Source organism: Haplochromis burtoni, unplaced genomic scaffold, assembly GCF_018398535.1.
Source record: "Haplochromis burtoni strain Fernald_Lab_line unplaced genomic scaffold, NCSU_Asbu1 Contig_126, whole genome shotgun sequence".
In the NCBI taxonomy this organism is placed as follows: domain Eukaryota; kingdom Metazoa; phylum Chordata; class Actinopteri; order Cichliformes; family Cichlidae; genus Haplochromis; species Haplochromis burtoni.
In genome coordinates, this window is record NW_024582487.1 from 1106387 (window position 1) to 1120376 (window position 13990).

At 43.2% G+C, this 13990-nt stretch overlaps 1 protein-coding gene and 1 pseudogene across 1 annotated transcript; both read left to right on the plus strand.

The window, feature by feature from the left end:
• The first annotated feature begins 774 nt into the window (after positions 1 to 774).
• Positions 775 to 4595, plus strand: atf3 (activating transcription factor 3). The gene is made up of 4 exons (XM_005929898.2): positions 775 to 921; positions 2109 to 2367; positions 2545 to 2652; positions 2824 to 4595. The coding sequence occupies exons 2-4, from the start codon at positions 2110 to 2112 to the stop codon at positions 3124 to 3126; spliced, it is 669 nt and encodes a 222-aa protein (XP_005929960.1). The 5' UTR covers positions 775 to 921; position 2109; the 3' UTR covers positions 3127 to 4595.
• A 2980-nt stretch (positions 4596 to 7575) lies between these two features.
• LOC102314071 lies at positions 7576 to 11075 on the plus strand (annotated as a pseudogene).
• Positions 11076 to 13990: the final 2915 nt, after the last annotated feature.

A 13990-nucleotide genomic window follows, 5' to 3' on the forward strand; every position in this document is an offset into this window, starting at 1 on the left:
ACTGCAATTTTAAAAAGAAAAAGATCAAACAGGTTAAACTGGTTATCTGTAAATACCATCAACCTACCAGGTGTCGCAGAGGAAAATTAGCCCGTATTTCTAAATTTGGTAAATTTACGAGACAATAACAAAAAAAGATTCAAGTGATTAGTGGAGATGCGTGTGCAGGAGGTACAGCAACGGGTGGAGAAGAGACAACTGGAAATAGGATGACAGAGATTAGATGGGAGGGAAGATAAGAGAAAAACATGTTATGAGAGTGGCAAAGAATAGAGGGATTTTGGGACATAAACCATGGAAATTTGTGAAAAAGGCCAAAGCTGATGGGGGGATTAAAAAAGGAGGGGGATAGAAACTATACCAAAAAAGAGGATTGGAGATGATGAATGAAGTGTTGAAAAAAGAGACAAATATAAAAACAAAAAAGGAAAAAAAAGATTAAAAGATTGGGAAAGGAATAACGCGTTGGTGGGAAGAGGGTAGGAAGCAGAGAGGAGGAGGAGGAGAATGAGGAAGAGCTGAAAATCTGCGGGAGGATAGGCAGAGGAGGAAAAAACATGAGGAGGAGGAGGGAGGGGGACGCCTGTCCTGTTATGGCAGAGAAGAACACTCGGGGTTGCTAGATTGCATCATCGCCGGATCAGCCTTCTAAAAATAGGATGACGTCACCCCCCCTACTCTCAGGCTCCCAACCCTAGCGCCCTCCCTCTCTCGCTCTCTAGTAGCGTTGCGTTGCGTCATGTGTCCCGCCCCCTTCAACCAATTTAAAAGCGCGAGGTGACGCAACGTAAAGGCCACAAGAGCAACCGTAGCCAACGAGCAGGAAGCCGACACAGGAAGAGCGGAACGCACAGACATAAGAGAAGGTTTATTTTCTTCACGGCGCACTTCATCCGATCCGGACACTCACAGCTTTAACAGGTAGGCTGGAGATCTGTTTCCCGTGGAGGAAGACGGGGGTGTTTGAGCGTGTGTGTGAGGGGCAGAGAGGCGGTGTTGTCGCTCTTTGATCCCGGTGAGAAGCGCAGAGAGCCGGTGTCTCCGTGCGCTCCGTCCCGGGACACTGCGAAAACTTCCGCGCGTGTTTTTGCGTGAATATATATAAAATATATAAACAAAATATATAAACAAGCACATCTTTTTGGAGCAGTTTGCACTAACGATTTTTCTTTTTTTTTTAAATTTTATTTTAGCGTATTTTGTATTTATAAAAACTTTCGAGATGTTTTTGTTTCAAATATGACATCATGCGACGTTTTTCTTGGATTCTGCTTGAATGCATTTTGTTACACTTTTTTTTGTAACTTATTTATAATCAGGTATTTCGGATTTTTGCACTTGTTTCCTCACTTTTGACGAGACTTTTAATATTGTTGTTTCTTTTTTTTTCTTCTTTCTTTTGAGTTAACTTTATAATAACAAAACCAAAACAAACATATGAATAGCACAATTCTCTTTTATAATTACCTGAACACATAATAACGAAACTGAAGGGAACAGAGGGAGGCGGTGGTAAAATATTTGTAGAGCTAACAAGACTTTTTAAAACTTTTTTTTTTTAAATTCTAAGAAGATGCAGCTGTGTGCAGACTAATACAAACCATATCATTAATGACTTCGCTGCAAATGATTTATTACTGGAGAACATAAGAATATAATATAAACGTGCTTGTTTTGGTTTTGGTCTCAGAGCTGATGTAAACACCTTCTTATCTGGCTGATGGCCATAATTCAACTCTTTTCACTTCTCCTTTAGATAACAAACATCCACACCTCCCTAATTAATGAGCCTTTTTTACAGCATGTTTTCCACAAAGCAAATATTTGCTTAGTTTTGAATGACACAGCTATTTGTCTTGTCATCACAATCTGTTTGTCCTCCTTAACATGCCATGTTGACCTTTCAAACCGATCTTAGCTTTGGACTTCCTTCTGACATTTGTGTCATTGTTACTCAGCAAAAAGTTGAACATTCCTTTATTATTCTTCCCACATTATTTATCTTGTGACTTTCAGCGTTGGGTTCATAATGACTTTAGCTCAGTTTCTTTTGAATTATATTAAGTGTTTCTAACCCACCTGACGATTTTCATCTCTTGCGTTTACAGAATGATGCTTCAGCACTCGGGTCCTTCTCTGGCTGACATCAGCTGCTCCGCCTTGGTTCCTTGCTTCTCCCCTCAAGGCACACTCACCCTGGACGACTTCACCAACTTCACACCCATCGTGAAAGAGGAGCTCCGGCTGGCAATCCAGAGCAAGCGACTGTCCAACGGGCTTAGCACCGACATGAGCTCCGATGGTGCCAGCTCCAGCTCAGATCGAGCCTCTGAGCTAACTTCATACAGGAACGGGGTCAAGCGAGAGGTAAGGCAGAGGGGGAATTACAGCATGTAGTTATCTGTAATGTGTCTGTTATATATATACATACATACATACATACATACATACATACATACATACATACATACATACATACATACATACACAGAGAGAGAGAGTATTTTTTTTTCTTAATGGTCTATATTTCTTACTTTTTTTTAGTTGACATCTGAGGAGCATGAAAGAAGGAAAAGGAGGAGGGAGAGAAACAAAATCGCTGCCGCCAAGTGCCGCAACAAGAAGAAGGAAAAGACTGAATCACTCCAGAAGGTAGTTTTCCACTTTCATCAATTTGAGCATTGGTTATTCTGCACCTACTCTTAGCTTTTTGCACCCTCACAGTTAGACAATTTATAAAGCATGACATTCACAGCTTGCGGTGAGAAATAGCTTATGTTTCTCGGGTGAATAACAGTCTTCTTCTTCCATCCTTCTCTGCAGGAGTCTGAAAAGCTGGAGAGCATCAATGCCGACTTAAAAGCTCAGATTGAGGAGCTTAAGCAGCAGAAGCAGCAGCTGGTCTACATGCTCAACCTGCACCGGCCGACGTGCATCGTCCGAGCCCAGAACCCCCAGACGCCCGAGGACGAGCGAAACCTTTTCATCCAGCACATCCAGGAGAGCACCTTACAACTCCACAACCTCACCTCCACCACCACCTCATCCGCATCCACGTCCACAGCAGCGCCTCTCGGCGGAGGACTTCTGACTCTCGATCATGTCCAGTGCCCCAGTCACTTATGATCGCCCAGAGTGTTATCTAGGGCTTGCAATTCTTCCATCTCCTGCTGCTGATGTAGGACTGACTGGTTTCGCAGGAGGTGGAGTTGCCACATACAGACTTATGACCTGAGAATGAAACGCCACCTATGACTCCTCACGCCCACCTGCCGTCCATAATGCTGCTAGAGAAAAAGAGAGCGGTGTAAAGTGACCTCAGCACCTTCCGCTCCCTGAACCCGTAGCTGCTGATTGGACAGGAGTGAGAAATGATGGACAGCACTTTGACTTGCATTATGTTTCTTTTTTTTTTTTTAAACATTTTAAACAGTCAGGGCCAAGAACAGATGCTAAAGCACTTAAACAAAGTTCAACAGCTTTTCTTGATTTATTAGTATTTTGAATAGTCGATGGTCTGATTTTTGTACCAAAGCACGATTTCAAGGTGATCAAGGCACACTATTTAAGAGTTCACCCCGACAGTAAGGAGATTCAGAATGACTGTGTGAGTGTGTACAGATGCAAGTCACTGACTTTAAAAAGAAACGGTCTCTGTTTAGTGTACAGCAAAGATGACATATTTATTAAATGATTACTGTATGTTAGGATGTTGCTGTTTTAACCCTGTCTGCTTGTCCTGTATACAAAGTGAATTACTAAAAACGCTGCTACTACTAACCACTCAGGACCTAGGTATGCTATAGACGTCCGTTTTGTTATACATAATATGAGATGACTCGTCCAAAAGCATGAGTACGGGTCAGGTTCCTTGCTGTGAGTGTAGCAGACACAAAAGGGAAATGTACGTTGCAGGCAGGGTTTCTAATTCTGCACTTACTGAAAAAAGCCTAGTACAAAAGACAGTGTAATCACATGTATAGATAAGTGTTTTGTTGTGGGGTTTTTTCTTAAGAATTCAATATTTTATGGCAATCACAATTGCCCAATGGACACTTTATTTATCACTGTGTTCTCTCTTAAAGCAAAGGGGATTTTTTTTTTCAACCTGTTCTGTGACAATGAAGCTACATAAGTGTTATTTTACAGATGTGTTTTCTACCCAGTGTCTTGTATAAAGTATCAAATGCATATTAACTATGTGCTGCTGTATGTAAACACCAATGCCTCCTTTGGTCTCAACAGAGCAAAACCAAAAGTTATTTTTTTAAAAATGTATTTATTGAAAACATTTGGTCCGGATGTTGTGTTCATTAGATATCGTTAGCTAGGTATCAGAAGCGCTGCATCAGTTTACTCTGAAGTTATGCAAGATTTGTTGACACGTTAGAATCTAAGTGTGTCGTGAACTTCCACTGTTTGAAAACGAACTGCCAAAATAGTTGTTGTTCACTTGCACACCCTTTTCCATTGTAAAAAAAAAAAAAAAATAGCCCAAGGAAAAAAGCAGTTTATTGCTCAAACAGAAATTTGACAAGCACGATGATTGCTGTTTGTTGTTTATTGGCAGTAAAATAAAGCCAAACATGAGATCAGAAGCCCTTTATTCCTGAGCGACACTCTAACTTCTCATTCTCAATCAAACTGAAACTCTGACGCACAAAGCGAAGGATGAGTACATACCAGAAGGGGTTTCCTTTGACAGAATAATAATGAATTTTGTAGACTGAAGTTGTATTCCTGTGTTAGAAGGTTTATATTGTTGTATGTGTTGTGCGAGAGTCACATTGTTAAAGGGACGCAGGCGTCTTTGTGGTCATAGTACTTTTGTCACCTGTTGTCCCGATGCTAGTCATTACTAGATAGTCACTGAGCACTGAGTGCATGTATTCATATTGTGCCTATTTCTACTACTGAATACTTTTTTTTTTCTCTATAGCTGTGTCATAGCAGAAATAAATAAAGGATGTCAGGTACAACTGCACTGCTACTATCACTGTGTAACTACTTCCATCTCTGTTTTGATTTTTGATACTTTGATAATTAAAGATGTGAACTGAAAATGCGACCTGTGAGATGCCTTTTCTGGAAATGGATGGGCAGATGTGACACCAGGAGTTTCTGGTAGAGAGCAGAATTCATGTTTCCATCAATTACAGCAACCATTGAGGTCCTGAAACAGGACAGCAGTCCCAGACCGTCACCCTGACACCACCATGTTTGGCTGTCGTTTAATGAAATGCTGTGTTAGTTTCACACCAGATGTAACGGGACTCATTATTGAAAACATTTGGCTTTGTCACCCTGTCCAGACTGATAGATGTTAGCGACTAGTTATCTCTTTCTAACATTATATTTTGTTTGATGATCTGAAACATGTAACTGGGACAAAAATGCAAAAAAAAATTGTTATTAACATATCAGTAGTACATAATAATAATAATAATGGTTAGAGCTTAATAAATGTGCAGCAATAATTGTAGAACCAAAAACAAGCTCCCTGAAGCTCAGTGGAAGTGGGCTGAGTAGCTGATTTCTTATGATAATCTTAAATTAAATTATGATATGATTATTGCTACAGTGAGCTCACATGATGCTGTTGGAAAAAAAGCTGTGATAGTACGTTGATAACACTAAACAGAGCAGAAACAGAAATATTAGTGCCTTGCTCTTCGCTGTTGGAGCTGTACAATATCATATACCTATAGACTTTCTGCACTTATGAAAACATGTGCCATCTGATGCAACACATTGTAAAACAAATGTTTGCAATGCTTATCATCAATAATCACCACTTTCTGACAATGCAGTTGACCGGTCAGTTGCTTTGGATTGCATCAGATCAGTTTTGAAACAATGATTTTCATTTTGTAGCCATTAACCCGCTCGCGTATGTCTCATGTTCTCCATGTCTGAAAATGACAACAGCAGAACTAACAAAACTCATGCTTGATCTTTAGAAAACTAACTCTGCAGCTGTGGTCTTCTGCTTTACTTTAGGAACACAGTTACATCAGCACCGGGCCCTCTCTCATTAAAATAAAGAGTGTGTTATGAATATCAGGAAAAATAACACAGTTTCCTTGAAGGATACTTGGTTTTAAAATGTTTTAAAAGCTTACATTTCCAGATGTACTAGCAGCTTCCTAGTACCCATGGGTACTAGGAAGCTGCTCTACTTCTATCACCGTGTTTTTTTTCCACAAGTGGAACAATTTCACAACATAAACGTTTGCTTACAAAAATCTCCGACAGAATTCCTACATGTAAGCACAGAACAACTGTGCATGTGATGGAGCTGAAGGACAAGACTGAACATGTTCTCTTCAAAGAGGTAGAGGCAGGCAGAAGGGTGAGGTAACACTGCCTTGTTAGATATGACTGGATGTTTTCTACAGTATCTGTCCAAGAAGGCTCTGATATGCAGTTCAAATAACAACAAACCCGCCCAATAAGGCCACTGGCCTTAGAGATGTGCGGTACATCACACCGTAAACAAGCGTGTTCAAACACGAGCCAATTTGTGGAATGTGCAAAATCAAATCCATTTGTTTCCCGTCTTTTTTTTAATACATAGTTATGCCAAAGTTGCAACATAGAATGATGTGAATGATGTGATAGGGAATTAATCCGATGAAACCATTCAAATGAGCTTTCTGATGAAACGTGACATACGTGTTCTAAACAATCCCGGCAAACTGAAAGTGGATGAAAGCAAACATCCAGGTATACAATCACTGTAATCAATACTTTGCACCTGTCCTAGTGAGTTTCACGGTACCAATAGTTAGTATTCCGGTAAGCTGCCCAGAACCTAGAGAACACATGACGTTCCGCCTCTTACCTATCACAAGTATTCTGATTTCCTGTTAAACTTCTTAAAGAGCAAGTCATCTCATTTCAGGAAACCATGCATGGAATAAAAGAGTGAAAACAATCAATAAAGAAAGAGTTCAGTTCACAATTGTGCTGATATTTTCAGAAGGATCCTGTGAGTAAGATTCTCATAAACCAAGCAGCGTGAGAAAAAGTGGGTGGGGCAGCATTTTACCGAAGGTGATGTCTAAACCTGCCCATCAGTTTAATTTACACAACTGGTATGTTAATTACAACTCACCACAAACCAAAAATAACATTCCAGTTACTCTCGAGTTTCTTCCCGCTCTGTTTCCATATTGACATTTTAATAATTTCCCCAAATACTTCTCCTAATAGGGAGAAGCAAACCTTTTTGATGTTGAGCTCGGTGGCATTTTTTGTGTTCACATGTCAATTATTCAAGGCCTTTCGCAACAGCTCTTATCGTTTATCAATCTAGTTGTTGAAGTGATGAAATAACGACACTCTTTGAGTCTATTGTACACTGCAGCCCTACAGGTGGTGTCCCAGCCTCCAGATATATGTGGACATCAGTAGTATCAGTCTTGGGTTACCTAAGATTTCAGTGGATATTAAGGTCAGGTTCAGGATCTTTTCACTGCAAATAATCCAAACTTTGCGCCCATATATAAATCTCTAACCTTGTGCTGTGGGCTCATCTCAGGCATTTCTTGGCTGCCGTTTAGTCCATTTTTGATGTTTTTATGCTCTCAAATGATGTTTGAACACGAGAGACTTTCAACTTGTTGACATTTTAGCCCTAAAGAAAGATACCCCCAGGAGATCCCGAGAGGGGGGGAGGATGAGGTCTCCAATCGGACGGACTCAAGGTTAACGACCAACGCAATGGAAAGGACTACGAGTAAGACATGTATCTGCGGCAAGCTGTGTAAGAACCAGCGTGGCCTAAAGGTCCATCAGGCTAGAATGAAATGTTTGGAGCGGGAGAGTGAGGTGCAACGCACAGGTCCTGAACCTGGTGAGACGCAGGAGGAGCCCGGCCAGGAGGCACCCCACAGAGCCCAGTCCCTCCACGCACTGGACTCTTCCAATCCAAGCAGTGTAGTTCCACAACAGCGGATTAAGTGGCCCCCAGCCAGCAGCCGGAGCGAGTGGCAGAAGTTTGATGAGGATGTCTCCAACATCATACAAGCTGTGGCCAAAAGAGATGCCGACAGCAGGCTTAAAACAATGACCACCATCATAGTCAGCTACGCCTCAGAAAGGTTCGGCCTGACCGAGAAGTGTAACAACAAGACCCCTTACACCATGAACCGCAGGGCCATGAAGATTCATCGACAGCGCCAGGAGCTTAGGAGCCTTAAGAAGCAGTTCAAGAACGCTGATGCGGAGGAGAAGCAAGCTTTAGAGGAACTGCATAACATCTTGCGGAAGAAGCTGATTACCCTCCGTAGAGCAGAATGGCACAGGAGGCGAGGAAGAGAGAGAGCCAGGAAACGTGCAGCTTTTATTGCTGATCCCTTTCGCTTTTCCAAACAATTGCTTGGGGTTAAGCGAAGCGGGCAGTTGGAGTGCTCAGCAGAGGAGGTGAATAACTTCCTTCATGAGACCATGAGTGACCCACTGAGGGAACAAGACTTGGGACCAAACAAAGCTCTCATCAACCCTGCCCCACCATCAGTAGAGTTGCACAGTTGACGGAGCCAAGTTTTTGAGACGGTGTGGTGGAGGTCACTCAGAAAGCCTAGCCCGCTCGTGCAGTCGCTCTCCCAGGTCTCCAGGTTTGTGCGTTGACACCTACCGGTTGGTCTGTGGATATAGGCGCTGCGCCAGAGCTGCTATACGCCACCTGTGGAAGATCTCTAAAGGTGATATGGGCGGAGAGGGAAGAGTTGTACTGATCAGTGGAGGTGCGCAGAGGGAGTCTGGATTCCCAAAGAGGAGGATGTCGAAAATACATAAACCAGTTTTCGGGAGCTATCTCGCGTTTATTGAGCGTGGAGGGGAAGGTGTCTTTTTTAGCATTGTCTCACTCGGCAGATTGAGCCGAGTTTCTCCTTAGAAACGGCAATTATCATGTGATCACACTCAGTTCAGAAGGGGGGGATCCCAGGAGTTCCTGGTTTGCCTTAGAGCACACGTGGTGTAGTTACACACTCTTAGTAGAGAGTGAAGCCTCATGAGAACATGAGGCGACCTAGCTGTATTGTGGCTGGACCTGACTAATGCGTATGGGTCGATCCCACACAAACTGGTTGAGCATGCTTTACACCTCCACCATGTCCCCAGCAAGATCAAGGACCTGATCCTGGACTATTACGCCAATTTCAGGCTTAGGGTCACTTCTAGGGCAGTTACTTCAGACTGGCACCGACTCGGGAAAGGTATAATAACAGGCTGTACCATCTCAGTTACGCTCTTTGCCCTGGCAATGAACATGGTGGTAAAGGCTGCGGAGGTGGAGTGCAGAGGGCCGTTAACAAGGTCAGGTGTTCGTCAGCCCCCTATCAGAGCCTATATGGATGACCTCACCATTACAACATCATCAGTTCCCGGGTGTAGGTGGATCTTGCAAGGTCTTGAGAGACTCATCTCATGGGCAAGGATGAGTTTTAAACCTTCCAAGTCAAGATCGATGGTACTGAAGAAGGGCAAGGTGACGGACAAGTTCCGGTTCTCAATTTCAGGAACCATTATTCCATCCATAACGGAACAGCCAGTTAAGAGCTTGGGGAAACTCTTTAACTCCAGCCTGAACGACTCTACTGCTATTCAGAAGGCAAATGAGGAGCTGGGAGTGTGGATCATTAGGGTGGATAAGTCCGGCCTGCCTGAAAGATTTAAAGCCCGGATCTACCAGCATTCCATCCTGCCCCGAATCCTGTAGCCCTTGCTTGTCTATACAGTTCCAATAACTACTGTGGAATCCCTTGAAAGAAAGATCAGTGGCTTTCTTCGTAAGTGGCTGGGACTTCCCCGCAGTCTCACCAGCGCTGCCTTGTATGGGGCAAGCAACAGCGTGCAGTTACCCTTCAGTGGTCTCACAGAAGAGTTCAAGGTGGCTCATACACGAGAAGCCCTACAGTACAGAGATTCTAAAGACTGCAAGGTGGCATCAGCAGGTATTGAGGTAAGGACAGGAAGAAAGTGGAAGGCTGAGAAGGCAGTTGAGGTGGCGGAGTCACGCCCAAGGCAGAAAACACTGATGGGGGTCTTAGCAACAGGGGGAGCAGGCTTGGGGTACGTCCCAAAGGCCCAGGTCAGCAGGGCACAGGGAAAGGAGAGACACCAGCTACTCCAGGAAGAGGTCCGAGCAGGTGTGGAGGAGGAGCGAGTAAGTAGAGCTGTAGGCCTTAAGCGGCAGGGAGCATGGACAAGGTGGGAGAGCACCTTGCAGTGCAAGGTCACCTGGGCAAACATCATGCAGGCAGACTTCCACCGGATCCGATTCCTAGTGCAGGCAGTTTACGATACTCTGCCAAGCCCAGCAAACCTCCATCTGTGGGGAAAGAGCGAGACACCTGCCTGTCCCCTGTGCTTTGGAAGAGGGACCCTAGAACACCTCCTTAGCAGCTGCCCAAGGGCCCTGGCCGATGGTCGGTATCATTGGCGGCACGACCAGGTGCTCAGAGTAGTTGCTGAAAAGATTGCCTCAGCAATCAGCACCAGCAAGCATCATCATGCTCCGAGGAAGGCAATCTCTTTTATTAAGGCTGGAGAAAAACCCCAGGTGCGCCCACATTTGACAACTGGCCTCCTCAACACAGCCTCTGATTGGCAGCTACAGGCTGACCTGGGTAAACAACTAAAGTTCCCTCAGAACATTGCAAAAACATCACTCCGGCCAGACATGATAATTATTTCTGAGGCCTCAAAACAGCTGATCATGCTGGAACTCACAGTGCCCTGGGAAGAGCGGATTGAGGAGGCCAATGAAAGGAAACGAGGAAAGTACCAGGAACTAGTGCAGGAGTGCAGGGGAAGGGGCTGGAAGACTTTCTATGAGCCCATAGAAGTGGGTTGTAGGGGCTTTGCAGGACGATCACTCTGCAAAGTCCTAGGCCGGCTGGGCGTGGCTGGGGCAGCCAAGAAGAGGGCCATCCAGGCTGTGAGTGAAGCGGCAGAGAAAGCCACAAGGTGGCTGTGGATCAAGAGGGCTGATCCGTGGGTAGCTACTGGTACGCAAGTCGGGGCCTGATCACCCCCGGCTGGGTCGCCTGGGCGAGGGTGTATGATGTTGTGAGACCCGAAACACCTGATGACCTTAGGATACATCACTGAAGATGCGTACCAGTGCATCCAGGAGATGTGTCTTTATAGTATAGAGAAATGTATCCTTCTACAATTTCCTGTAAAAAAAATAGCTCACAGATCATATCTGCCGGCTAGTCCAGGTTCACTGACACTCACTTCTGTTGATACCTGTCTCTGCTGACATTCAGAGTTGTTCATGAGACCGCTGGGATCTGCTTGGCTCTGAGTCATCAGACATTGAGACCGAGGGTCCATGTGGATGTCTGCATGTGTGAGGGGCTACTGAGATCTTGCGTGGAGCCCCAGATCGAGGGAGATTATCAGTGGTCTTGTATGTCTTCCATTTTCTGATGATTGCTCCCACAGTTGATTTTTTCACACCAAGCTGCTTGCCTATTGTAGATTCACTCTTCCCAGTCTGGTGCAGGTCTACAATACTTTTCCTGGTGTCCTTCGAAAGCTCTTTGGTCTTGGCCATGGCGGAGTTTGGAGTCTGACTGTTTGAGGCTGTGGACAGGTGTCTTTTATACAGATGATGAGTTCAAACAGGTGCCATTCATACAGGTAACGAGTGGGGGACAGAAAAGCTTCTTACAGAAGACGTTACAGGTCTGTGAGAGCCAGAGATTTTCCTTGTTTGAGGTGACCAAATACTTATTTTCCACCCTAATTTACGAATAAATTCTTTACAAATCCTACCATGTGGATTCATGGATTTTTTTTTTTTCACATTCTGTCTCTCACAGTTGAAGTGTACCTCTGGTGCAAATTACTGACCTCTGTCATCATTTTAGGTGGGGGAACTTGCACAATCGGTGGCTGACTAAATACTTTTTTGCCCCACTGTAGATCTTATATGCATCCAGCTAAAAAATTTGAGATATGAATTTTGGGTCATATCGCCCAGCCCTATTGCTTTATATGACAACTTTTTTGACTTCAAAGGAACTACTTCTCCAGCTCCGGCAGCAGAGTACAATTGAGGCCTGGATTTTGGATGTAGTTTTTTATTTTTTACAGATGGAGCTCCCAGACAGAAGGAGGAAAAGAGCAAGACCACGGAGGATCTGTGGATGCAGTGAAGGAGGACGTGCAAAGACTTGGTTTGACAGAGGAGGATGATAGGGATAGAGTTAGATGGAGGCAGATGATCTGTTGGGAAGACCCCTAAAGGGAGCGACTGGAAGAAGAAGAATTTATTTTAAGTCCAGAATTGAATCCACACCCTAAACACTCCTGTCTATAAATGCCTCTGTGCCCACATACGTTTCTCATTGTTTCTATGCCCTACCCTCTCTCACGCGCACTTTGTCAAAGGTATCCTTCAGGGAGCTGCTGCCAATACTTCATAAGGCTCCAAGCTTTGTTGCTTCATTATTATAAAACATTCACATGTGGGGTTTTGGTACTTGCTAGTGAATGATGAGTGCAACAAATAGAATAAAAGAGGACTCCACTCCTCAATATTCAGTTTATTAGAACGCTGGGATGAACAACAACGGGGCTGTGACCAATTTATCACATCTGTATAAACACCTTAGTTTCATTATTATCATCTTGCAAAGAGATGACTTCAGATTGGCTTAAGGTATACTCCTGTGTCATAAAAAACCACAATAAAAAGTTCAAAACTGCATATGGGATCTTTTCAGAGGTGAGCCAAGGTTCAGCGTTCTTCAGCTGCAGGCTGTAATTAACAGGTTCAATGGGAATGTCAGGAGGAGATACATCAGCAGAACAGAATCTCACATGAAGGCGTTTGTAATGCAAATGGGATTTCTCCTTTGCTTTTGAGAAAAAAACAGTGCCAACTATTTGGTCAATCTTTTTGTGCGCTCGCTAAAAAGGAACTAAGATTGCACTACTTCACAGTATGCAGGCATGGGGAGTGTCGTTATGCACTGATATGACAATAGTTTTCAAACTCATTAAAGTGTTAGTAATGGTAACTAAGGCAAACTCCCAACTCTTGAGTCACGATCGCCCCGCAATCTTATTGCACACAATCACAAAATTAACAAACATCGCTAAACTGTTATAGTGTAAGGGCATAATATGTGGCAGATAACATTATTTCTGGCCCATAACTTTTAAGTTGAGTTTTTATGTTGCTTGTTGCCATGCAGGAATGTTTACTTTTGGCAGGTCAACAAAGTTGTTGGGACAAGTTTAATGGCAACACCATTAGGGGCAGGGTGGCTTACATAAGTGTTATGGTTTTATAAGCATGCACGCATCTGTTTGGGTCCGAGTTGTGCTCTGAGACAAGTTACGACAAATTGTGTGTCCGTTCTTCAGCCTGATTCTAAACAGACTTTAAAAATAGACAACTACTTGTCCCTGGCTCTGTTTCCAGACAGGCTCAATTCATTTGACACTATGTGACATAATAATCAGTTTGTTTGAATTTGTACTTCCCTTCCTCTACCAATCCTAAAGTTCATTGCTCTATAGTGCCTGCGACCTGTTGATTACAGTGATGTTTGGCCATGTTTTAGGAAATGTCAGACACCAATGATGCTGGAGATTTAAGAATATTTTCCTTCTGTAATCATTATAGTTTGTTTGAACATTAGTCTATGAATAAAAGTTTATTTACAAGAAGTGAAAATGGCTGATGTTTTCAACCTGATGAGAACTGTTCTGCTTCATTGCTCAGTTTAATATCATTTTGAATTCATTAATAATAAATAATTAAGTTAAAAAAAATAAGCTGCTGAAATAAAGTTTTATATTTTTAATAGCAATCAATCTGTAACTTAACTTAACTCAAAAATAACTGAAACACAAATTAACATCCTTTATGGGTTGTTTCCCTTTAAATTCTTTTTTTTTTCTTTTTAAAAAGTAACTTTGTTTCTCAAATTTCAAGCGGAAGTAGAAGTGGGAAGTGCAT